Here is a 27,525-nt window from a genome sequence, read left to right on the forward strand (position 1 = left end):
TCAAAATTAACAATACATTCAATATCTATGACAATCCTCAATAGCCTGTTAAATGGGATACTGCATCCCAATATGCATATACATCCATATGGCCAGCCAAGAATTGCTGTTTGATGTTACATAATCTGTTTGTTAAATTGACATATTTAAAAAGTTGCCAAGTATTTATGTTAATATTTACCTGATAACTCCTCCTGATAAAGAGATGGAATTGGTTTGGAATCTTTTCGGACAAGGTCCTTAAGATTGGCCAAGAAAGAATCTACAGCGATTCTATTCTCCACAGATGCATGGTTATGCTGGTCTCTGTAGGACGTGAGAATATTATCTTTGGTGTTAACCGTGGCATGGCAGTTCTTCTGGGCGCAGTTCCAATGGACAGATGTTCCTCGTCTTCTTTTAACTACAAACTTGTGATTTTGGAACACTAAGTACTGACCACCTCTACCATTAGGAATAAACTGGACATTAACCTGTTGGTTAGCCATCGTGACTGACCTTAAAGAACCTCATGTACCATTTTATAATCGTGTAATAGTGAAAAGTGTTCACTGAATTAAAAAAAAACACAAATAGCATAATCGACACAATTTAATTAAAGTTCACGAACACTGTTCACTGTAACAGGGCAAATCAGCTAATTAGTGTCACCCACCAGGACCAAATTTCAGAGTGAGCAGTGTAATCACTAACCCGTGTCAACTAATCCCATCTAATCCCTTGTCAAAACTAAAGGGTGGTGGATAAGTGAGAATGAACCACGGATTTTAAGAGGTTGAAATAACTTGGAGACTAAATTGGGAACAATAGAAATTTTTGGATAGAATTAATCCCCGTAACATATACTTGTCGTAAAGAGGCGTCAAAATGGACGGAGTCAGGCTCGATGACCTTGTTGATGCATGCCATTGCATCCCAAATGCGTCCATCGATGCTCATGATATTAATCACTAGTTTGTGTGGTCCAGAATTCAATACATACAGATGGCCGTCTGGGGTTGGAGTATATGTGCGATGCGACAGAACACGAAAACAGTGCGTATTGAAAACGAAAGTAAAAATATTTATTTAGATCTCACATTTGACGTAATTCATGTTATTCACAGTTGATCACTTCAATCAGTTAGAGATTCTCGAAGAAATAATGTATTGCCACAAGTGTTACAGACATTAAAACCTGAATGGATGTCTTGTAGGTTACTTTCAGATCATACAAATGTTACTTCGTGGAATGTGAACACAAAATTAACTCCCCCTTTTCCATCAAGCTGTAGAACTTGATCAACAAGTGTGACCGCATGACGAGTGGTTGGGTTACGATATAACCTGCGTGCTGTTTAAACTGAGTACATGATTCGGTGTATTCACTGCGACATCTGATTGGTGATTGGGTGATTACAGTGAGCGATCATGTTGATGCCGGGATGGTTGAGATCTGTGTGATTCTAGTTCATAGTATACAGGAGCATGAATCGTGGTCTGCATCTTGGCTTCAGTCACTCAGAACCAATCGGCTTATTCTGTTACCCACATTGTGAAATATAAAGGGTTTGGACGAGCCGATTGTTTCAGTGAGGTTCTGTTACAGCACGGTATAACAAGGATTTTACTAACACCTTTATTATCCATTTTTGAGCAATTTCTGTTAGACTTTTTTATTTTCACAGCCTGTTGGAATTCGATGTCTCATCAGGTCATAAGTACTTCATGTCTGCCAAAAGATCTTAATCACTCTGTTCAAGACCTCAGTGGTATTTTGCACTTTGTGGTCCGTCAATTCTAGCAGGTGTCAACTTCGAGACCATTGGCCAAAAAGGTGTTTTCACACTGTGGCCACTCACTGCCCAAGTTTTAGTCACAAGAACTTTGGTCAAAGAACCTATAAAACTGATAAATAAATTATCTTGCACACTGTGGTCCCCCACGCTCATCCATATATGTCAGTGTCAAGACATTTGGTCCAAGGTCTTTCGTAATCTGTGGTCCCTCAAAGTTCAAAGCGTAAAATCTCAGACCCTTTGGACAAAGATCTTTCGCACATAAGTGTCAGTCTCAACACTTTTGGAAAAAGAGTTTTCGCACGCTTATGTCCTTCTCTGTTCCAAGTCTCAACCTCGAAACCTTGGTGAAAGATCTTTCGCATAGTGTGGACTCTTACTATTCCAAGTCTCAATCTTAAGACCCTTGGTTAATGATCTTTCGCATAGTGTAGACGGTTATTATTCCGACTCTCAACCTCAAGACCTTTGGTAGAAGATCTTTCGTATACTATGGTCCGCCCTTGCTGCAAGTGTCAGCTTCGAGACCATCGACCAGAGAGCAAACTTGGTGTCAGATGGTTTGAGAGAGGTCTGGCCGATAGTTTTCCATTGTACTCATTATGGCTCCTTGTTCATGCTTGCCTTGCCACAAACCTGCCCGCTGTGACGACACCCTCGATTATATAGTCTATCATACTTCCATTGTATAGTGATAAAGGTATTAGAGACTGGATAATCGAGGAGGTGCTGAGTGCGGCATAAAACACCATTGACTCATTGACGTTGTATTTAATTCGTCGTTGCACTATTTTGATTCAAAGAACCTTATCATTTTTGACGTGTAACTGTGAACTGCCGGGGACGTTTCTTCCTTGGTGGTCGATGCTTCTCTTGACTGGTCAACAGCTGGAATATATACATAGGTCCAGTTTATACACACTGTAGACAGGAAGTCAGAATTATACATGCACATTTCTTGGGCAATGCTTCATGGGTATGTATACATTACCTTCCTCTATCACCCGTGAATACATCATCAGTACTGCAAGGGCATGTACACACTACCTTCCTCTATCACCCGTGAATACATCATCAGTACTGCAAGGGCGTGTATACACTACATTCTACCATGACTTCAGTAAATACTGGATTGTGATTGGTTAACTAAAGTCATTCAGACGTATATAATCACGTTATATACCTTTGATTTTCCAACACAGTGTGTATATCTTTAAAATCTGAATAACGCGGTTATGGTGGAATGGAGATAAACATTATCCCCTAATTCAATCATTATCCGTGAATACATCGAAGTACGGCATGGGTATACATGCACTGTATTCCTCCATCACCCGTGAATACATCGTCAATACGTCACGAGTCTCTATACACTGCAATTCTCCACTACGCATGGGTATATCGTGAATTCATCGCGGGTATGCATATATTGCGTTCCTCCATCACCCGTGGATACATCAGCAATACCTCATGGGTATATCTGCACTACTTCCCACCATCACCCATGAATACATTTTCTTTTGTTTATATGGATCGTGTGGTCAGGTGACTTGGCTGTCACGAACCGACGGATCGTGACATCGCTCAAAACGTCAGTCACTGGCGTATCTGGTCTAGATTTGATTTGTATTGTTTGTTTGTTGTTTAACGTCGCTCTCAGCAATATTCCAGCTATATGGCGGCGGTTTGTAAACAATTGAGTCTAGATCAGACATTCCAGTGATCAACATCATGACATGCGTGAAGCAAGTCAGCGAGCCTGACCACCCGATCCCGTTGGCCGCCTCTTACGACAAGCATGGGTTACTGAAGACCAATTCTCACCCGGATGTTCACGTGCCCTTCTGGTTTAGCCTTAACTATCATGTATTACGCCATTTAAAGTCAGTTTACCTTAACATTGTCGAGGGCGACGTTTGACAACAACAGATACATGTATTGGAGCGACACTGTTTTAAGTCCCTCTATGTTCTACCACCAAATTTCGACCACTTACCTGTTTGTTTGGATGCACGCTCGGTGCAGATATCCTGTTTTATATTCAGTCTTTGCTCAGGTTTTGATTTCTCTTCTGGACTTCGTTCGGAAACTGGTTTCGTGTCTGTAAACAGAGTGAGTGAGTGAATGAGTGAGTTTAGTTTTACGCCGCTTTTAGCAATATTCCAGCAATATCACGGAGGGGGACACCAAATCTGTGAACAGATTAAACGAGTGAGGCATAATCTTTTACATTCCATAAAAAATGAGCATCATACATTTTCCAGGTTAATGAATCAGTTACATATCGTATCTGCAATCTAATTTCAAATGTGGGGCGGTGGAGTAGCCTAGTGGTTATAGCGTTCGCTCGTCAAGCCGAAGAACCGGGTTCGATTCCCCACATTGGGACAATATGTGAAGCCCATTTCTGATGTGTCCCGCCTTGATATTGTTGGAATATTGCTAAAAGCGGTGTAAAACTAAACTCACTCACTCACTCACTAATATCAAATGTGTGAGTTCAAATGGTGTGTACGTCGCTTTCAGCAATATTCATGCCATATAAGTGCAAGGGACACACAAAACAGGCTTCACACATTATACCCATGCTGTCACACATTTTACCCGTGCTGTCACACATTTTACCCATGCTGTCACACATTTTACCCATGCTGTCACACATTTTACCCGTGCTGTCACACATTTTACCCATGCTGTCACACATTTTACCGAACATTTCTCATTTAGATAGTGGTTTCGTGTCATGGAATTTATTAAATGAGTGAGTGTGATTTTACGCCACTGGCAACCAGTTTGTACTGATGGCGAGATGGGAGACACAAAAAATACAGTTCCATTATGTAAGGAATCAAACACGAGCTTCGGTGACATGTAGGAATGCTTCACCCACTGGGCGACCGCAGTGTCTTTTCACGGTACAGGAGCTTCTTAGACAAAACATAATACAATCACATACGATGTAATAATATTCGAAGTAACACAATCCACCTGCCAGTAATATGAGACATTTTTGCATGCATGGCAGAGTCACTATAGAAACTGTCAAACAACAAGTTAAAAAACACATCTGTATAACACCCATTGTCGCGATGACTTGTCAATGCAAGGATATCGGAGTTACTTCCCTTTGTTAAGTCGTCTGCTCTGAAAATGTTCCTATTACAATGTATGACAACCCTTGTCGAGCTGACTTGCGAGTACGGGGAATGTGAGATTAGAGTTACTTCCCTTTGTTAAGTCGTCTGCTCGTCTGCTCAACAAACGTTTGTGTGACAATGTCTTCAAACAAGATAGAAATGTATTGCAATCACTTGGAAATCGGTTCATGTTGCAATTTGATGCTATGGTATATGATAAAAACGATTTTATATTGCCTTTTTCGCATTAAACCATATATCAACAAACGCCTAGTCTGTGAAATGAACATATGTAACAAACTTGTATAAAAACACTAGTTTCTCAGTTACCGTCATAAAATATATTCAAAGGAGTCCAAGGACTCTCTTCATGTTCTTCAGTAATCTAGACTTGCCACATATTCTAGACTTTCATGGGCTGTATTTGGCATAATTGGTACAGGATCTGTATGGCAGACTATCCGCCCTCCAACTTATCATATGCAAGGACTAGATGCATGGCTGGAGGCCGGGTTAGGTATACAGAGGATACTAAATGACCTTTCGTGTAATACCATTTTTGTTAAACGAGTTGATAATTTTGTATCAAATAGCGAAAGCGAGTTTGATACTAAATCTTTCACGAGTTTAGTATTCTGTTTGTCACTCTCCGACATAAATTGATAGAGACTGCCGCAAAACTGCCTACAGTGTGATGACTCTCAGCTCCCGCAAGTCAAGCAAGGTCTAATACCATTGTGACAGAGGTATTAGCATTGTGACGTCATAGCTGTAAACTATTATGACGTCTATCATACGTCTAGCGGTATTACTTAAGAAATACACTTCGCTCTACCACCATGTATAGTGTATTATAGCTAAAATACATGGAATTATCATGAAACGGCCATCCCATTATCAGACATTTGCGGTCAGCTGCAAATGATATTGGACCGCTCAACCTTAACGACGGGCCATTATCAGTTCTGTTGTCAAGTGACGTCATAGTTCGACATTAATTGGCCTTCGACTGGCAAATATTCTGGGTCAAAGAAGTCAAAGCAACCCAAATTCCCACTTTAAATAGCGGTAATATTGGCTTTCTTGTTGGTGTTAACCTTAACAATTGCACTATTAAGACTGTTGATGGACCAAAACCGAACACTGTCATAGTTTGACATGTTGCAGCCTATGGTCTTGTCAAAGGCCAAGGTCGAATATCGTCACTTTCTGTTGTGACGTCACTTGAATTGTTCGATGACGTAATTGCATTCGGGCAGTCAGTCCCGTCAGAAGTTGATTTGGGTAAACTTACAGTCAAATTCCTTCATTGTTTCCTTTTTCTTTTCAACACACATTCCGTGTATTTTAGCAATAATAACGGTAATGCTATTTTTGGGGCATTATCATTTCCTTCGTCGGGCAGTTAATGGAAGACCTCGGACTTCTGCAAATGATAATGCCCTCTAAAATAGCATTACCCTTATAATAAAACACACTTTTGCCCTGAACTATTATAGTTAAAGCACGAGGACGCTTGCGTCCGAGTGCTTTAACGTTATAATAGTTCAGGGCGAAAGTGTGTTTTATTACACTATACATGGTGGCAGAGCGAAGTGTATTTCTTTTCTAAGATGCCAAATTTAATACTTTCTAAAGATAATTACGATTAATTTAAGGCAGAAAACAAACGACGGTGTCTGTGACCTAAATTAAGAATCCTCGCACAGGGCTAACTGGCGCGCTGTTCTATTGATGTGTCTGCCCCACTACGTTAAGACGAACGTTACCAGAAAAAAACAAATGATAACAGTTTGATGACGGTTTACGTTCGGATTAAATATCTTCTCTGAATTATTTTAATTACATCTGTCATTAACGTAAACCATATGGGGCAATATGAACGTCGCATTTCTACTACCAGCGTAAGTTTAGATCAGTACATCCAGAGAAAGTTGAGTAGTCAAGCGACATTCCACAATTGCATTGTGGGAATGTAAACATTACGAACGTTACCGTGTCGCTGAAAAATTGTGACTCGAAATGACATATTTTAACCGTCGTAAAACATAAACGTAATGTTTCCATCAGTGATGTTAGCTGCGTGAAGCAACAGCAAACCAAGAAACTGGATGCAACGGTGTAGTTTACTGTAGGAGGCCGTAGGAGGCGATGACAACTGACATGCATCGTGACGTCGCTTACATTGTGACGTAATGTAAAATGGTTCGATTACGAGGGGGCAGACTAGAATGGCGCAGTGACGGGATAACGTCATTCAATTGTTACGTCATCAAAAAACTATACCTTTATTGTCTGATAATGTATTTTTTTTTCGATTTTTCTAACCGCTAGGCATCTTAGAAACTAGTGCAATATTGGCGTAAAAATATTACTCTGCAGTATCCTACGCGGGCGAGTAATAAGTGAGAGTAAGTAATAATCCAGCAATATCGCGGCGGTGGACACAAGAAATAGGTTGGGTTGAGTTGGGCTTTACGTCACATCGGCATTATTCCAGCCATATAGTGACGAGAACGAGTCTGCATTAATACACATTGTAAGTACAAAGTCAAACTTAGTTTTATTTCAAAAAGATATATTCATGACATTGTCATTTAAAAACAGAGAATGCCATAGCACTAAATTTAAAAGCAGGCAATTCGTTAGTCACATTACACAGTTACAATTTATGATATAGATCAACTTCCCTCAGGTAGTTCACTATCAGATGAGCGCTCACGCGGGAGAACAGATCTTTCAGATTTGTTGCATCATAATGTGAGTCCCTTGCAGACGATAAGTCCACACAGTCAAGCAGAATATGCTTGATGGTGAAAACCTCATCGCAAGAGACACATATGGGGGTCCATCCGCATCCGTTTTCAGCAGATAGTCATGAGTAAACCGACTGTGGCCAATACGACATCGTCGTAAAATTACCTCATTACGTCTTGACTGACAACCCAAGTAGGTATAACCTACTTCTTCCTATTTGAGTGTCCCGGCTTTTTTGCATGAGGTCCCGAGTATAACTTTTGATAGTGGGTTTGAAATCACTGTACGGGATTAGCAGTGGAGATAAGGGCTTGTCAAGAGCTGCTTTAGCTGCAGCATCGACCTTGGTGTTACCTGCTATGCCGACGTGACCCGGCAACCAGCAGAGGACGATGTCACATTGGCCAGTAGAAAGGTCGTTGTAAAGTTTTAAAATGTCCAGGATGATTGGGTGACTTGAAGTAACATTTTGAAGTGCTTGAAGGCAAGATAAGGAATCTGTAAAAACGATGAACTGTATGGACTGATTCTGATGTTTAATGTAGGTCAAAGCTGAAAAGATAGCTTTGGCCACAGCGGTGAAAATGGATCTGTTGTCGGGAATTCTAGAGGAGACAGTCTTGGATCCAAAGACTGTAGCACTGGCAACTTGGATATCGTTCTTGGATCCGTCTGTGAAAATGGATCTATGGGTGTTATACTTAGAACATAACTGGTTGTATTCCTGTTGGAACACCAAAGGATTTGTTTCAGGCTTTTTGAGTTTGATGAGGGTAAGATCGACCTGTGGTTTCACCATCTGCCAGGGTGGTAAAGACAGAAGTCGGTCAGGTGCAATGATATTGAGATCGATTTTAGCTGCAGATATGTGTGGTTGAATTCTGATTCCAAGATTAGGAAACAGGTTGTCATAGAGCGGGTTGAAAACACAATTGTATGCGGGATTGGACTGATTTGAACGTAGTTTAGTGATATACTTCAGTGAAAGTTTAATGCGGCGTTGTTCAAGGGAAGGTTCGTTGGCCTCCGAATATAGACTGTCTACCGGAGAGGTCCTAAAAGCTCCCAGGCAGAGCCTCAGCCCTTGGTGGTGGATAGAATCGAATTTTTCTAAACTGCTTTTGCAGGCTCCACCATAGACAATGGAGCCATAATCTAGTTTACTGCGAACCAATGATCTGTACAAGTGAAGGAGGGTAGTCTGATCCCCTCCCCACTCTGTGTTTGAAACGACTTCTAGCAAGTTCAGAGCCTTCAAGCACTTTGTTTTTTAAATATTTTATGTGTGGTAAGAATGTCAAGTGACGGTCAAATATGAGTCCCCGGAATTTGGCCTCTTCTACTACCTTGATTGGAGTACCACCTAAAGATATAGGCTTTACGCAGGTTAGATATGAAAACTGTTATATATTAACCTCTAATCATAATATGACGAATTTCATCACTGATCTTTGTGTAGTTATATGAAACTGTCAGTTTCACATGTTGATTTATTAGGGTAACAGCCCAATTCTGGTATCCCCCGCTTTGATAGTGACGGAATATTGCTAAAAGCGATGTAAAACTAAACTCACTCACTCACTCTTAGGGCAACCCACCTGTATGACTGGATTTCGTAGAGCGTTTTATTCACCTCGCAATTACTACTTCCTGATTATCTAGGATTAATTAGTGCATTGGATTATGGGTCCTTGATTGGACTGCTCATGCCCATACAGTTAAAATTGCTTGTTGGGACCGAAATTACGGAATAGACAGGTGCCGGATTAGAAAATGTTTGATCATCCTAATATCGTTGTAAACTGGCGGGACCAAAATTTTATGCCAGCTTTGACAGTGTGCCGGATTAGACAGGTGCCGTTGTTGGTAGGTTTCACTGTACATGGTTCATGAGTATAATACCTTATGTTTGCCCTATGTTAGAGCAGAGACCATATAATAGAGGGACGGCCCTCCCCAACAGTTGGAGCGCTATGTAGAGTCAGGTTAACTTACTGTGAGGTAATTAAATCTTAGTTAGATATCCTCAAATCTGCTCATGTGTTGAACATAAATCATGCGAAGTGCTGTAAGGCACAAGATTTTGTATATATGGAATTTTAAAAGCCTAGCTGGGACGTTGGGACGATGGCTAGAGCGTTTGCTCGAATGCACATTACGATTTTTCACATGGGAACAATGGGTGAAGCCCACTCTCGTGACCCCACTGTGACGTTTATGAAACCTTTTTAAAAGCTGTGTAAGAAAGCAAAACGATAGCAACAATAAACTCAGTCAATCACTCATCGGCATGGTTGATCATCTTTGTTCGGCCATTTTGTCCAGTTGACCAGACAGCGGGTAATTTGAAAGGAATTAGAGAAGACTTAGAGCATTAAACTGCAAACACGTGTGCAAGTTATGAAAGTCAGGAATATATTCAAAATAATATTTTTTTCATTTGTTACAAATTTATGAACGTATGTATCAAAACTAGCACCAGGAGGTAAAAATCCTTTTCCTGCACCAGGAAATCAAGTTCAGAGTAAATGTTAGTACGCACGTTCATCAGAGCTTGCTGTGCTATCCGTTAACGTTGTGAGGTGAGGTGAAGTGAAATTGGGTTTAACGTCGTGCTTGAGAATATTTCGATCATATGACGACTAGCCCTGACTGAAGCTGGTTTTAAAGGGCTAGCCCACTGAGATACCATGCCGCAGTGAAGCATGAATACCCCACTCAGACACATTATACTGACTCCGAGCCGACCAGTCCTTGTTGTAACCATTAATGCCGAGCGCCAGGCAGGGACCAACAAGTACCATATTTTAACGTCTTTTGGTATGACGCGGTCGGGGATCGAACCCGCGACCTTCCTGTCTCCGGGCGGACGCTCTAACCACTACACGGAGGCGGTCGGTTAACGTTGTGCCACGTGGGTAATGATAACTGATCAGATGTAAATACCTGTGAATGTTCTTGGTGGTTTAGGTACCGGGTTCACTGTCCGTGCTGCCATGCGGTGAATGTTGTGCTGTACAGAGAAGAGGGAGTCAACACTGTGAATACAATCAGATCAACACTCACTGTCAAACACAATCAGATCAAAAATCTCTGTCAAACACAATCGGATCAACACTCACTGTTCAAACACAATCAGATCAACACTGACTGTCAAACACAATCAGATCAACACTGACTGTCAAACACAGGCAGATCAACACTGACTGTCAAACACAATCAGTTCAACCCTCACTGTCAAACACAGGCAGATCAACACTGACTGTCGAACACAGGCAGATCAATACTGACTGTCAAACACAGGCAGATAAACACTGACTGTCAAACACAGGCAGATCAACACTGACTGTCAAACACAATCAGTTCAACACTGACTGTCAAACACAGGCAGATCAACACTGACTGTCAAACACAGGCAGATTATCACTGGCTGTCAAACAGGCAGGTCAACAATCACTGTCAAACACAGTCTGATCAACAATCACTGTCAAACACTATCAGTTCAACGCTCACTATAAACCCAATCAGTTCAACACTGTCTGTCAAACACAGGCAGATCAACACTGACTGTCAAACACAATCAGTTCAACACTGACTGTCAAACACAGGCAGATCATCACTGACTGTCAAACACAATCAGATCAACACTGACTGTCAAACACAGGCAGATCAATACTGACCGTCAAACACAGGCAGATCAACACTGACTGCCAAACACAGGCAGATCAATACTGACTGTCAAACACAATCAGTTCAACACTGACTGTCAAACACAATCAGTTCAACACTGACTGTCAAACATTGGTAGATCAACAATCACTGTCTAACACAGTCAGATCAGCAATCACTGTCAAACACAATCAGTTCAACACTGACTGTCAAACCCAATCAGTTCAACACTGACTGTCAAACACAATCAGTTCAACACTGACTGTCAAACACAGGCAGATCAACACTGACTGTCAAACACAATCAGTTCAACCCTCACTGTCAAACACAATCAGTTCAATACTGACTGTCAAACACAATTAGTTCAACACTGACTGTCAAACACAGACAGATCAACACTGACTGTCAAACACAGGCAAATCAACACTGACTGTCAAACACAATCAGTTCAACACTGACTGTCAAACACAATCAGTTCAACACTGACTGTCAAACCCAATCAGTTCAACACTGACTGTCAAACACAGGCAGATCAACACTGACTGACAAACACAGGCAGATCAACACTGACTGTCAAACACAATCAGTTCAACAATGACTGTCAAACACAATCAGTTCAACACTGACTGTCAAACACAGGCAGATCAACACTGACTGTCAAACACAATCAGTTCAACACTGACTGTCAAACACAATCAGTTCAACACTGACTGTCAAACACAATCAGTTCAATACTGACTGTCAAACACAATCAGTTCAACACACGCCATCAATCATTTGCTTCAAAATTCTCCGTCAAACACGAATAGCAGCACCTTGAAACCATCAGGTAACACTGGCATTCAAACACAGTTAGTTCAACACTGCCAAACAAAGTTCCCCGATCTTCCCCGAACAGAGTCAGTTCAATACGCGTCTTTAAACACAGTCAGTTGAACCTTCGCGTGATCAAGCAGTGAGTTAGATACTCAGCACGAAACAAAGCCAGTTCAACACAAGACAGTCAGTCACAACAAATACCACCAAACACAGTCAGGTGAATACTCACAGTAAAACAGTCATTTGAATACTCGCAATGAAAGTTAGTTTAACCCTCACCTTCAGTTCACTATTCGATATCAGTCTGTGTGCTGTGCGCAGTGTAAGAGCTAAGTGTAACAGTGTACATAATAGCGAGCATTACTCATCGCCAGTAAGCAGGGGAAGATCTACCTGTTTGATAACATGTCTTATGAATGCTGCAGAGAAAAAATATCCAAGTATTGACATGAGCTGTTAGTCATACCGTCCTAAGGTAGCCTGTTTAATGTACTATGCATAAACGACGTTTAGAATGAGATTTAAGGCTGACGTCTTGGCTGGAAATAATCTTCCTGTTCATGTGTAAAGTGTCTTGACACGTAAAGTATATGCACATATTGTCTGGACACAGGAAGTATAATGCACCCTGTGTCCAACCCTTCCCCAACATAACGTCTTACATGTGTAGTATATGCAGCTTGTGTCCAACCATCCCCAACATAACGTCTTACATGTGTAGTATATGCAGCCTGTGTCCAACCTTCCCCAAAATAACGTCTGACATGTGAAGTATATGCAGCCTGTGTCCAACCCTTCCCAACATAACGTCTGACATGTGTAGTATATGCAGCCTGTGTCCAACCCTTCCCCAACATAACGTCTGACATGTGTAGTATATGCTGCCTCTGTCCAACCCTTCCCTAACATAACGTCTTACATGTGTAGTATATGCTGCCTGTGTCCAACCCTTCCCAACATAACGTCTGACATGTGTAGTATATGCAGCCTGTGTCCAACCTTCCCCAACATAACGTCTGACATGTGAAGTATATGCTGCCTCTGTCCAACCCTTCTCCAACATAACGTCTGACATGTGTAGTATATGCAGCCTGTGTCCAACCCTTCCTCAACATAACGTCTGACGTGTGAAGTATATGCAGCCTCCGTCCAACCCTTCCTCAACATAACGTCTGACATGTGTAGTATATGCAGCCTGTGTCCAACCCGTCCCCAACATAACGTCTGACACGTGAAGTATATGCTACCTCTGTCCAACCTTCCCCAACATAACGTCTTACATGTGTAGTATATGCGGCCTCTGTCCAACCCTTCCTCAACATAACGTCTGACATGCGTAGTATATGCAGCTTGTGTCCAACCCTTCACTAACATAACGTCTGACATGTGTAGTATATGCTGCCTGTGTCCAACCTTCCCCAACATAACGTCTTACATGTGTAGTATATGCAGCCTCTGTCCAACCCTTCCTCAACATAACGTCTGACATGCGTAGTATATGCAGCTTGTGTCCAACCCTTCACTAACATAACGTCTGACATGTGTAGTATATGCTGCATGTGTCCAACCTTCCCCAACATAACGTCTGACATGTGTAGTATATGCTGCCTGTGTCCAACCCGTCCCCAACATAACGTCTGACATGTGTAGTATATGCTGCCTGTGTCCAACCCGTCCCCAACATAACGTCTGACATGCGTAGTATATGCAGCTTGTGTCCAACCCTTCACTAACATAACGTCTGACATGTGTAGTATATGCTGCCTCTGTCCAACCCTTCCCTAACATAACGTCTTACATGTGTAGTATATGCTGCCTGTGTCCAACCCTTCCCAACATAACGTCTGACATGTGTAGTATATGCAGCCTGTGTCCAACCTTCCCCAACATAACGTCTGACATGTGAAGTATATGCTGCCTCTGTCCAACCCTTCTCCAACATAACGTCTGACATGTGTAGTATATGCAGCCTGTGTCCAACCCTTCCTCAACATAACGTCTGACGTGTGAAGTATATGCAGCCTCCGTCCAACCCTTCCTCAACATAACGTCTGACATGTGTAGTATATGCAGCCTGTGTCCAACCCGTCCCCAACATAACGTCTGACACGTGAAGTATATGCTACCTCTGTCCAACCTTCCCCAACATAACGTCTTACATGTGTAGTATATGCGGCCTCTGTCCAACCCTTCCTCAAACATAACGTCTGACATGCGTAGTATATGCAGCTTGTGTCCAACCCTTCACTAACATAACGTCTGACATGTGTAGTATATGCTGCCTGTGTCCAACCTTCCCAACATAACGTCTTACATGTGTAGTATATGCAGCCTCTGTCCAACCCTTCCTCAACATAACGTCTGACATGCGTAGTATATGCAGCTTGTGTCCAACCCTTCACTAACATAACGTCTGACATGTGTAGTATATGCTGCATGTGTCCAACCTTCCCCAACATAACGTCTGACATGTGTAGTATATGCTGCCTGTGTCCAACCCGTCCCCAACATAACGTCTGACATGTGTAGTATATGCTGCCTGTGTCCAACCCTTCCCCAACATAACGTCTTACATCTGTAGTATATGCAGCTTGTGTCCAACCTTCCCCAACATAATGTCTGACATGTGTAGTATATGCAGCCTGTGTCCAACCTTCCCCAACATAACGTCTGACATGTGTAGTATATGCTGCCTGTGTCCAACCCTTCCCTAACATAACGTCTGACATGTGTAGTATATGCTGCCTGTGTCCAACCATCCCCAACATAACGTCTGACATGTGTAGTATATGCATCCTGTGTCCAACCCTTCCCCAACATAACGTTTGACATGTGAAGTATATGCTGCCTTTGTCCAACCTTCCCAAGATAACGTCTGACATGTGTAGTATATGCAGCCTCTTTCCAACCCTTCCCTAACATAACGTCTGACATGTGAAGTATATGCTGCCTGTGTCCAACCCTTCCCCAACATAACGTTTGACATGTGTAGTATATGCAGCCTGTGTCAAACCCTTCCCCAACATAACGTCTGACATGTGTAGTATATGCACCTGAGTATACCCATCCCGGACCTGACGTCTGACACATGAATGTTAATGCAGTCTGGATCAATAGGCGACGGTGACCCTTGTGTCCCAGTTTTAATGTATGTATGACTCCCCGTAAATCTCCCGCAATGTCAAGTTGACACTGCTATCCACAACCTGAGTGGAGCAAGTAAAGCGTTACAGGTGTGTATACCACAGGTAATTACTCTCCACGACGAGGACGGGAGCTCTGTTCACCAAGTGCAAGGTCTCAGTGATATTTAGACGCCAGACTGTAACTATACGTTTGGTCCACGATGCCTAACAACCACGATTACCCACCAACAGACAGAACATTCAGTATCCTTACTGCACAACGTGCTGCACAATCAGTCTCATTCCTAGGCGGATTTAACTTCGCTATAAATATAATTTTGAAAGACTGAGTGAACGTAAATCTAGTACGGGTTTTAAAATTACGATTTGTTTTCGGAAACAAATGCATATATCTTAATTTCTGGTATGACGGTTGGTAGATGCAGTGTCCTGCTTACAAACCCCTCCACCCCCAAAGAACAACAACAAGCCCCCACGCAAACACGAAGTCACACACACATCCGCACACACGCACGCGCGTACACACACAAACACACAAATTACAGACAGAAACCCATACACGCAACCACAAGTATCACCACTGAGCCACAAGCATCACCACCAAACCACAGGCTTCACCACCAAGCCACAAGCATCACGAAACCACAAGTATTAACACCAAACCACAAGCATCACCACCAAACCACAAGCATCACCACCAAACCACAAGAATCACCACCAAACCACAAGCATCACCACAAAACCACAAGCATCACCACCAAACCACAAGCATCACCACCAAACCACAAGCTTCACCACCAAACCACAAGCTACACCAAACCACAAGCATCACCACCATACCACAAGCATCACCACCAAACCTAAAGCATCACCACCAAACCACAAGCTTCACCAGCAAACCACAAGAATCACCAACAAACCTATAGCGTCACCACCAAACCACAAGCTTCACCACCAAACGACAAGCATCACCACCAAACCACAAGCTTCACCACCAAACCCAAAGCATCACCACCAAACCACAAGCATCACCACCAAACCTAAAGCGTCACCACCAAACCACAAGCATCACCACCAAACCACAAGCATCACCACCAAACCCAAAGCATCACCACCAAACCACAAGCATCACCACCAAACCACAAGCATCACCACCAAACCACAAGCATCACCACCAAACCACAAGCATCACCACCAAACCACAAGCATCACCACCAAACCCAAAGCATCACCACCAAACCACAAGCATCACCACCAAACCTAAAGCGTCACCACCAAACCACAAGCATCACCACCAAACCACAAGCTTCACCACCAAACCCAAAGCATCACCGCATTCAAACCACAAGCATCACCACCAAACCTAAAGCGTCACCACCAAACCACAAGCATCACCACCAAACCACAAGCATCACCACCAAACCCAAAGCATCACCACCAAACCCAAAGCATCACCACTAAAACCACAAGCTTCACCACCAAACCCAAAGCATCACCACCAAACCACAAGCATCACCACCAAACCTAAAGCGTCACCACCAAACGACAAGCATCACCACACCAAACCACAAGCTTCAACCACCAAACCCAAAGCATCACCACCAAACCACAAGCATCACCACCAAACCTAAAGCGTCACCACCAAACCACAAGCATCACCACCAAACCACAAGCATCACCACCAAACCCAAAGCATCACCACAAACCACAAGCATCACCACCAAAACCACAAGCATCACCACCAAACCACAAGCATCACCACCAAACCACAAGCATCACCACTTGAAAACCACAAGCTTCACCACCAACCCCAAAGCATCACCACCAAAACCACAAGCATCACCACCAAACCTAAAGCGTCACCACCAAACCACAAGCATCACCACCAAACCACAAGCTTCACCACCAAACCCAAAGCATCACCACCAAACCACAAGCATCACCACCAAACCTAAAGCGTCACCACCAAACCACAAGCATCACCACCAAACCACAAGCATCACCACCAAACCCAAAGCATCACCACCAAACCCAAAGCATCACCACCAAACCACAAGCTTCACCACCAAACCCAAAGCATCACCACCAAACCACAAGCATCACCACCAAACCTAAAGCGTCACCACCAAACGACAAGCATCACCACCAAACCACAAGCATCACCACCAAACCCAAAGCATCACCACCAAACCACAAGCTTCACCACCAAACCCAAAGCATCACCACCAAACCACAAGCATCACCACCAAACCACAAGCATCACCACCAAACCACAAGCATCACCACCAAACCACAAGCATCACCACCATACCACAAGCATCACCACCAAACCCAAAGCATCACCACCAAACCACAAGCTTCACCACCAAACCCAAAGCATCACCACCAAACCACAAGCATCACCACCAAACCCAAAGCATCACCACCAAACCTAAAGCGTCACCACCAAACGACAAGCATCACCACCAAACCACAAACATCATCCCCAACCCCCCTTATGAAACATACAGACTGACAAGCGAATGTACACACTGTACTGACACCCAAGCCGGCCCCCTGTCACTGCTGCGACTTCTCAGCTTGTTGAAGGCCTGTCCACACACGCATAATACCACAATCATGAATAGACTCACACATGAATACCAGCCGGGGACTGTATAATGCATTGCTGAATAACAAATGTGCCACACGTCCGGGCTACCTGAGGTAACAGTAGTTCTATTTTAAGATCAAATCTGTCAATGAGACTTGTCGTTGGTCACCATGTACGCTGTGACCAATATCCAGTTACTCGTGGGACGTAATCGTATCGTGGACACTTTCAGTACAGAATCAGAGACGGAATAACGTTGAAACATGGAAGGTAAGCCCCATCAGTCTAAATCCATATTGTAAATGCACCTACTTCATACACTGCTGAGGTAAAAGCAAGTCAAAGCGACACAACGTTCGGGCCAGTGACAGCCTACAAGTTTGCCAAGTTGTGGTAAAACTCACTTCGTTTGTTACCACAGATTTTGTAACATCGTCAGTGTAACTTCTCGACATGGGTAGGGCATCAGGTCCTGGGTCGGAGCCCCTTTAACGAAGGTACAGTTACTAAATTACCTGATATATGTTGTCATTCAGCTGTAACTTGTTCCCTGGATATCAGGATGAGCTGAGCTGTCGGGACACTGTACATGTATTATGTTACATGTAACAACTTGCTTCTGATGTAACAGTTACCGACGCATGAGGAAAGTTGGTGGTTTGCCTCCTGCAATCTCCTACAGTGGCGATATTAAATGTAGGTCACGGCTTTCGGATTGTTTACCTTACAAATGGCTCTTACGAAACGGGGGTTACGTAGAGAGGTTGTTTCCTTGTTGCTTACCGACACACTCAGGAATACGTATTTAGACGTGGGCGTATGAGTAATGGAGTCTGGACCAGAGGAAGTAGTGGTTGATGTGATGAACAACGTTTCATGTCACGCAATCCACCAAATTTCCCGACCGAGTTGCCGTTGTACAAAGGGTCTCAGAGCTCAGGTGATGGTGACTCCCATACTTTACGACTTACGGCTCTCGTAAGGTTGTTTTGTACAACGGCACCCTGCGCCCCCGTTTTACAAAGCGATTGTAACATTACGACTGTCGTAGCGCTAAGAGAGCTTCGAAAATCTAGGCTCTGTTCCCTGCACTACGACTTTGATAAGTCTATGTTAAAGTCCGCCATATAGCTGGAATATTGCTGAGGGCGGCGTAAAACTAAACTCACTCACTATGTTAAAGTATAAGAGTTACGATCACCTAAGCGCTACGATAGCTTTGTGAAACGGGATTTGTTTGTTTGTTGTTTGTGGCCGCACTCAGCAATATTCCAGCTATGTGACGGCGGTCTATAAATAATCTGGACCAGACAATCCAGTGACTGACATCATGAGCATCGATCTACGCAGATGGGATACGATGACATGTGTCAACCAAGTTAGTTGTGGAACGGGACTCTGAAGGCCTGTTCTAACCCGCCCCACTGGGTACATCTAGGCAGTCTGCTACAGATTACGCTACACAGATTACGCTTCCAACATCATAAGTTTCAGGAAGTGAATACACGCATTATAACGAGGTGTGTTGGGACACACATACATTGCAAATACTCGGGTGTCATTTAGATGAAGTTGTGTTTTATAAATTCGACACATATTTACAGTTCTTCGTGTGTGAAACAACGAATGTTTCTTAAGCGTCCGAAAACCCATGATACGAGGATATAGTCTACACATTTCTCACTCACTGTTACAGATTCATCCCAGGAGGAACAAGATGAAGAGGCAAGCAACACCGAGGAGGAATGCCGGGAGGTAAGTGATGCCAATATTGCAGTAAGGCAGCGTGACCATTTCCTTGGTTTGAGTGAGTGAGTGAGTATGGTTTTACTCCGCCTTTATCAATATTCCCGCAATATCACGGCGGGGGACACCATAAACGGGCTTCACACATGTGCCCATGTGAGGAATCGAACAAAGGTCTTCAGCTTGACGAGCGGACGCTTTAACCGTTAGGCTACACCGCCACCCCTCCTCGGTTGTATACACTAAACGCCAAAAGAAACGTTACCCTCCTTCCTTAATGACGGATGTACCTATCTACAGCTGGCGTTGTGATGCGTGGAAGTCCACTTCTTGGTCTGTCTACGGGGACCCCAGTCTGTCTGAATCTCTGAAGAAGTCTGATAACCGTGGTACGATGGCATCCGAGGGCGTTGGCAACAGCATTGTATGTCGACCCCATCTGCACCATCCCAGTGGCTCTTTCTCTCTCTTCAGCTGTTCATCGTGGCAAATTTCTCGTACTTGTGTATCATATCATGCATTCTAGTCTCTCTTTATACCATATAGAATCATTCTACACGAGAAATGGATGCAAATACTGCTTGAATATTGCTACGTTTTGGCGATTGATATTGCTATGTGTAAACAGAAAATGGAAAAATGTTACTTTGCAAGCAAAAATGTTAGCAAAGATAATTTCAGATGTTTTTTCACAATATCAAAGACTCGTTTTACTTGTTTTCACTAATGCAAATTAGCAGAAAATGTTTTAAAAGACTGAAATCATAGGAGTGATTATTTTACAATTTTACACACTTTACAATAGTTGTTTCTTGTTTTAATAGTTGACTTTAAATGGTTTATCTTTGTCCAAAAGCAGAATTTTATTTCAACCTTTCTTTTGGACATCTTAATCACTGTTATTTGTTTATTTCGGCATGGACGTAAATAGGACAATTTAACTCTTCTGAAAAGATGCATTTCACCCATATATAAATGCATTTGAGAATTGTTTTTCGTGATTCGCATAAAGCTGTGTTGTTAAGCTTTCTTTTAAACTAATACCTTCTCATATCTTTGACAGTTTTGAAGTAATTCATAAAGGTAGGAGGGTAACATTTCTTTTGGCGCTAAGTGTATACCATTGGCTACTTTATTGGAACTGAAATGTGTCAATCAATCTTTATTTCATACTGAAAGGCCACAGGCCTGTAGTACATTGTTTAATCATGTGCGGGTAGTAGAGCATTCTTTCGGAGAATAAAAGCTTTATGGATATATATGGACAATCTTTCTATATGTGTTTTACTGGAATTATTCATCAATGATATAAACTTATGCATTGCACGATGTACATAATAATATTTCTTTATATATCTATTTCTTAACGCTAAGTATGCTGGGCAAACACATAAAAAGTGAAACTCATCTTCGACCTCGTGTAAGTTGCACATTTGGCAGATTCTACTTTCTTTCTCAATACCTTGGTATCTCCCAGTTTCAACATATAAATCATGCGCGGAGCAGCGGAATCTCGCCAATGAAGATTTATATTTATATTTTTTGTAAACGTGTTGACACATTTCAGTTTAAAATATAAACTGAAATGTGTCAACACGTTTAAAAAAATAACAGCAACCAACAAAACGTTTTAAGATTATTTTATCGCACATTTTCGTACTACATCGAGCCCTTTTCATATTACAATTAGTGATGAAGTAATGGGCTGGACTGACAACGTCTACACTTCTGTCGAGTGAACACTCAGTGCCGGATCTCTGCTCCGGAACTCGTTATTATTTCAATGAAAGAACGGGGTTGGTGGGGGAGTCTAGTGGTTAAAGCGTTCGCTCGTCACGCCGAAGATCCGGGTTCGATTCATCATATGGGTAAAATTTGAGTGAAGCCTATTTCTGGTGTCCCCCGCCTTGATATTGTTGGAATATTGCTAGAATCGGTGTAAAACTAAACTCACTCACTGATATTTTCAACCTGACAATGCAACGCCCTATACTGCAGGTTCATGGAGGGGTCATTAGTTTTCCATATTACATCATCAGTTTCTATATTGTTATCTCGATGCTAGGAGTATGATACACATCTATATTGTTATCTAGGAGTATGATACACATCTATATTGTTATCTAGGAGTATGATACACATCTATATTGTTATCTAGGAGTATGATACACATCTATATTGTTATCTAGGAGTATGATACACATCTATATTGTTATCTAGGAGTATGATACACATCTATATTGTTATCTAGGAGTATGATACACATCTATATTGTTATCTAGGAGTATGATACACATCTATATTGTTATCTAGGAGTATGATACACATCTATATTGTTATCTAGGAGTATGATACACATCTATATTGTTATCTAGGAGTATGATACACATCTATATTGTTATCTCGATGCTAGGAGTATGATACACATCTATATTGTTATCTAGGAGTAGGATACACATCTATATTGTTATCTAGGAGTATGATACACATCTACATTGTTATCTAGGAGTATGATACACATCTACATTGTTATCTATGGGAGTATGATACACATCTATATTGTTATCTAGGAGTAGGATACACATCTATATTGTTATCTAGGAGTATGATACACATCTATATTGTTATCTAGGAGTATGATACACATCTATATTGTTATCTAGGAGTATGATACACATCTATATTGTTATCTAGGAGTATGATACACATCTATATTGTTATCTAGGAGTATGATACACATCTATATTGTTATCTAGGAGTATGATACACATCTATATTGTTATCTCGATGCTAGGAGTATGATACACATCTATATTGTTATCTAGGAGTATGATACACATCTATATTGTTATCTAGGAGTATGATACACATCTATATTGTTATCTAGGAGTATGATACACATCTATATTGTTATCTCGATGCTAGGAGTATGATACACATCTATATTGTTATCTAGGAGTATGATACACATCTATATTGTTATCTCGATGCTAGGAGTATGATACACATCTATATTGTTATCTCGATGCTAGGAGTATGATACACATCTATATTGTTATCTAGGAGTATGATACACATCTATATTGTTATCTAGGAGTATGATACACATCTATATTGTTATCTAGGAGTATGATACACATCTATATTGTTATCTAGGAGTATGATACACATCTATATTGTTATCTAGGAGTATGATACACATCTATATTGTTATCTAGGAGTATGATACACATCTATATTGTTATCTAGGAGTATGATACACATCTATATTGTTATCTCGATGCTAGGAGTATGATACACATCTATATTGTTATCTAGGAGTATGATACACATCTATATTGTTATCTCGATGCTAGGAGTATGATACACATCTATATTGTTATCTCGATGCTAGGAGTATGATACACATCTATATTGTTATCTAGGAGTATGATACACATCTATATTGTTATCTAGGAGTATGATACACATCTATATTGTTATCTAGGAGTATGATACACATCTATATTGTTATCTAGGAGTATGATACACATCTATATTGTTATCTAGGAGTATGATACACATCTATATTGTTATCTAGGAGTATGATACACATCTATATTGTTATCTAGGAGTATGATACACATCTATATTGTTATCTAGATTTATGATACACATCTATATTGTTATCTAGGAGTATGATACACATCTATATTGTTATCTCGATGCTAGGAGTATGATACACATCTATATTGTTATCTAGGAGTAGGATACACATCTATATTGTTATCTAGGAGTATGATACACATCTACATTGTTATCTAGGAGTATGATACACATCTACATTGTTATCTAGGAGTATGATACACATCTATATTGTTATCTAGGAGTATGATACACATCTATATTGTTATCTAGGAGTATGATACACATCTATATTGTTATCTAGGAGTATGATACACATCTATATTGTTATCTAGGAGTATGATACACATCTATATTGTTATCTAGGAGTATGCTACACATCTATATTGTTATCTAGGAGTATGATACACATCTATATTGTTATCTAGGAGTATGATACACATCTATATTGTTATCTCGATGCTAGGAGTATGATACACATCTATATTGTTATCTAGGAGTATGATACACATCTATATTGTTATCTAGGAGTATGATACACATCTATATTGTTATCTAGGAGTATGATACACATCTATATTGTTATCTCGATGCTAGGAGTATGATACACATCTATATTGTTATCTAGGGGTATGATACACATCTATATTGTTATCTCGATGCTAGGAGTATGATACACATCTATATTGTTATCTCGATGCTAGGAGTATGATACACATCTATATTGTTATCTAGGAAGTATGATACACATCTATATTGTTATCTAGAGGTATGATGATACATCTATATTGTTATCTAGGAGTATGATACACATCTATATTGTTATCTAGGAGTATGATACACATCTATATTGTTATCTAGGAGTATGATACACATCTATATTGTTATCTAGGAGTATGATACACATCTATATTGTTATCTAGGAGTATGATACACATCTATATTGTTATCTAGAGTATGATACACATCTATATTGTTATCTCGATGCTAGGAGTATGATACACATCTATATTGTTATCTAGGAGTATGATACACATCTATATTGTTATCTCGATGCTAGGAGTATGATACACATCTATATTGTTATCTAGGGTATGATACACATCTATTGTTATCTAGGAGTATGATACACATCTACATTGTTATCTAGGAGTATGATACACATCTACATTGTTATCTAGGAGTATGATACACATCTATATTGTTATCTCGATGGAGTATGATACACATCTATATTGTTATCTATGATACACATCTATATTGTTATCTAGGAGTATGATACACATCTATATTGTTATCTAGGGTATGATACACATCTATATTGTTATCTAGGAGTATGATACACATCTATATTGTTATCTAGGAGTATGATACACATCTATATTGTTATCTAGGAGTATGATACACATCTATATTGTTATCTAGGAGTATGATACACATCTATATTGTTATCTAGAGTATGATACACATCTATATTGTTATCTCGATGCTAGGAGTATGATACACATCTATATTGTTATCTAGGAGTAGGATACACATCTATATTGTTATCTAGGAGTATGATACACATCTACATTGTTATCTAGGAGTATGATACACATCTACATTGTTATCTAGGAGTATGATACACATCTATATTGTTATCTAGGAGTATGATACACATCTATATTGTTATCTAGGAGTATGATACACATCTATATTGTTATCTAGAGTATGATACACATCTATATTGTTATTATCTAGGAGTATGATACACATCTATATTGTTATCTAGGAGTATGATACACATCTATATTGTTATCTAGGAGTATGATACACATCTATATTGTTATCTAGGAGTATGATACACATCTATATTGTTATCTCGATGCTAGGAGTATGATACACATCTATATATTGTTTATCTAGGAGTATGATACACATCTATATTGTTATCTAGGAGTATGATACACATCTATATTGTTATCTAGGGAGTATGATACACATCTATATTGTTATCTCGATGCTAGGAGTATGATACACATCTATATTGTTATCTAGGAGTATGATACACATCTATATTGTTATCTCGATGCTAGGAGTATGATACACATCTATATTGTTATCTCGATGCTAGGAGTATGATACACATCTATATTGTTATCTGGGAGTATGATACACATCTATATTGTTATCTAGGGTATGATACACATCTATATTGTTATCTAGGGTATGATACACATCTATATTGTTATCTAGGAGTATGATACACATCTATATTGTTATCTAGGAGTATGATACACATCTATATTGTTATCTAGGAGTATGATACACATCTATATTGTTATCTAGGAGTATGATACACATCTATATTGTTATCTAGGAGTATGATACACATCTATATTGTTATCTCGATCTAGGAGTATGATACACATCTATATTGTTATCTAGGAGTATGATACACATCTATATTGTTATCTATCTAGGGTATGATACACATCTATATTGTTATCTAGGAGTATGATACACATCTACATTGTTATCTAGGAGTATGATACACATCTATATTGTTATCTAGGAGTATGATACACATCTATATTGTTATCTAGGAGTATGATACACATCTATATTGTTATCTAGGGTATGATACACATCTATATTGTTATCTCGATGATACACATCTAGGAGTATGATACACATCTATATTGTTATGTAGGAGTATGATACACATCTATATTGTTATCTAGGAGTATGATACACATCTATATTGTTATCTAGGGTATGATACACATCTATATTGTTATCTAGGAGTATGATACACATCTATATTGTTATCTAGGAGTATGATACACATCTATATTGTTATCTAGGAGTATGATACACATCTATATTGTTATCTAGAGTATGATACACATCTATATTGTTATCTCGATGCTAGGAGTATGATACACATCTATATTGTTATCTAGGAGTATGATACACATCTATATTGTTATCTCGATGCTAGGAGTATGATACACATCTATATTGTTATCTAGGAGTATGATACACATCTATATTGTTATCTAGGAGTATGATACACATCTATATTGTTATCTAGGAGTATGATACACATCTATATTGTTATCTCGATGCTAGGAGTATGATACACATCTATATTGTTATCTAGGAGTATGATACACATCTATATTGTTATCTCGATCCATATTGTTAGGAGTATGATACACATCTATATTGTTATCTCGATGCTAGAGTATGATACACATCTATATTGTTATCTAGGAGTATGATACACATCTATATTGTTATCTAGGAGTATGATACACATCTATATTGTTATCTAGGAGTATGATACACATCTATATTGTTATCTAGGAGTATGATACACATCTATATTGTTATCTCGATGCTAGGAGTATGATACACATCTATATTGTTATCTCGATGCTAGGAGTATGATACACATCTATATTGTTATCTAGGAGTATGATACACATCTATATTGTTATCTAGGAGTATGATACACATCTATATTGTTATCTAGGAGTATGATACACATCTATATTGTTATCTAGGAGTATGATACACATGTATATTGTTATCTAGGAGTATGATACACATCTATATTGTTATCTAGGAGTATGATACACATCTATATTGTTATCTAGGAGTATGATACACATCTATATTGTTATCTAGAAGAGTATGATACACATCTATATTGTTATCTATGGGAGTATGATACACATCTATATTGTTATCTCGATGCTAGGAGTATGATACACATCTATATTGTTATCTAGGAGTATGATACACATCTATATTGTTATCTAGGAGTATGATACACATCTACATTGTTATCTAGGAGTATGATACATCATCTACATTGTTATGCTAGGAGTATGATACACATCTATATTGTTATCTAGGGTATGATGACACATCTATATTGTTATCTAGGAGTATGATACACATCTATATTGTTATCTAGGAGTATGATACACATCTATATTGTTATCTAGGAGTATGATACACATCTATATTGTTATCTAGGAGTATGATACACATCTATATTGTTATCTAGGAGTATGATACACATCTATATTGTTATCTAGGAGTATGATACACATCTATATTGTTATCTCGATGCTAGGAGTATGATACATCTATATTGTTATCTAGAGTATGATACACATCTATATTGTTATCTAGGAGTATGATACATCTATATTGTTATCTAGGAGTATGATACACATCTATATTGTTATCTCGATGCT

The 27,525-nt window shown here is 40.0% G+C and overlaps 2 protein-coding genes across 8 annotated transcripts in view; one reads left to right on the forward strand and one right to left on the reverse strand.

The window, feature by feature from the left end:
- Window positions 1-1,042: 1,042 nt before the first annotated feature.
- LOC124266534 lies at window positions 1,043-18,645 on the reverse strand. 7 transcript variants are annotated; one of them, XR_006895784.1, is made up of 4 exons: window positions 18,415-18,639; window positions 10,619-10,685; window positions 3,775-3,879; window positions 1,043-2,666 (listed from the first exon to the last, which is right to left on the reverse strand). XR_006895784.1 is itself a non-coding variant. In XM_046701328.1 (4 exons), exons 1-4 carry the CDS (start codon window positions 18,429-18,431, stop codon window positions 2,566-2,568), a joined length of 315 nt encoding a protein of 104 aa, XP_046557284.1. In that variant the 5' UTR covers window positions 18,432-18,645; the 3' UTR covers window positions 1,043-2,565. The 7 variants fall into 7 exon arrangements, 3 of the variants coding, with proteins under 3 accessions (XP_046557284.1, XP_046557283.1, XP_046557285.1); XR_006895785.1 differs by lacking the exon at window positions 18,415-18,639 and adding an exon at window positions 12,440-12,544; XR_006895787.1 differs by lacking the exon at window positions 18,415-18,639 and adding an exon at window positions 12,440-12,536 and having other exon boundaries at window positions 10,619-10,710.
- Window positions 17,923-27,525, forward strand: part of LOC124266533 — a 31,450-nt gene continuing 21,847 nt past the window's right edge. The window contains exons 1-2 of the mRNA XM_046701326.1: window positions 17,923-18,169; window positions 19,596-19,654. Coding sequence (XP_046557282.1) covers window positions 18,163-18,169; window positions 19,596-19,654 — 66 coding nt within the window. The 5' untranslated portion in view covers window positions 17,923-18,162. The remainder of the gene's footprint in view (window positions 18,170-19,595; window positions 19,655-27,525) is intronic.

The sequence above is a fragment of the Haliotis rubra genome, unplaced genomic scaffold, assembly GCF_003918875.1.
Source record: "Haliotis rubra isolate DU_JTF1 unplaced genomic scaffold, ASM391887v1 Scf1262, whole genome shotgun sequence".
Classification (NCBI taxonomy): Eukaryota; Metazoa; Mollusca; class Gastropoda; order Lepetellida; family Haliotidae; genus Haliotis; species Haliotis rubra.

Bases quoted from the DNA above. Each gene is read 5' to 3' on its own strand.
- LOC124266534 (XM_046701327.1), bottom strand. From the start codon at position 18,354: ATGTCGAGAAGTTACACTGACGATGTTACAAAATCTGTGGTAACAAAC. The intron at 10,686-18,303 runs GTGAGTTTTACC...TTCTCTGTACAG, and splicing joins AATCTGTGGTAACAAACGAA to CACAACATTCACCGCATGGC. The intron at 3,880-10,618 runs GTATTTACATCT...CTCTGTTTACAG, and splicing joins ACCACCAAGAACATTCACAG to ACACGAAACCAGTTTCCGAA.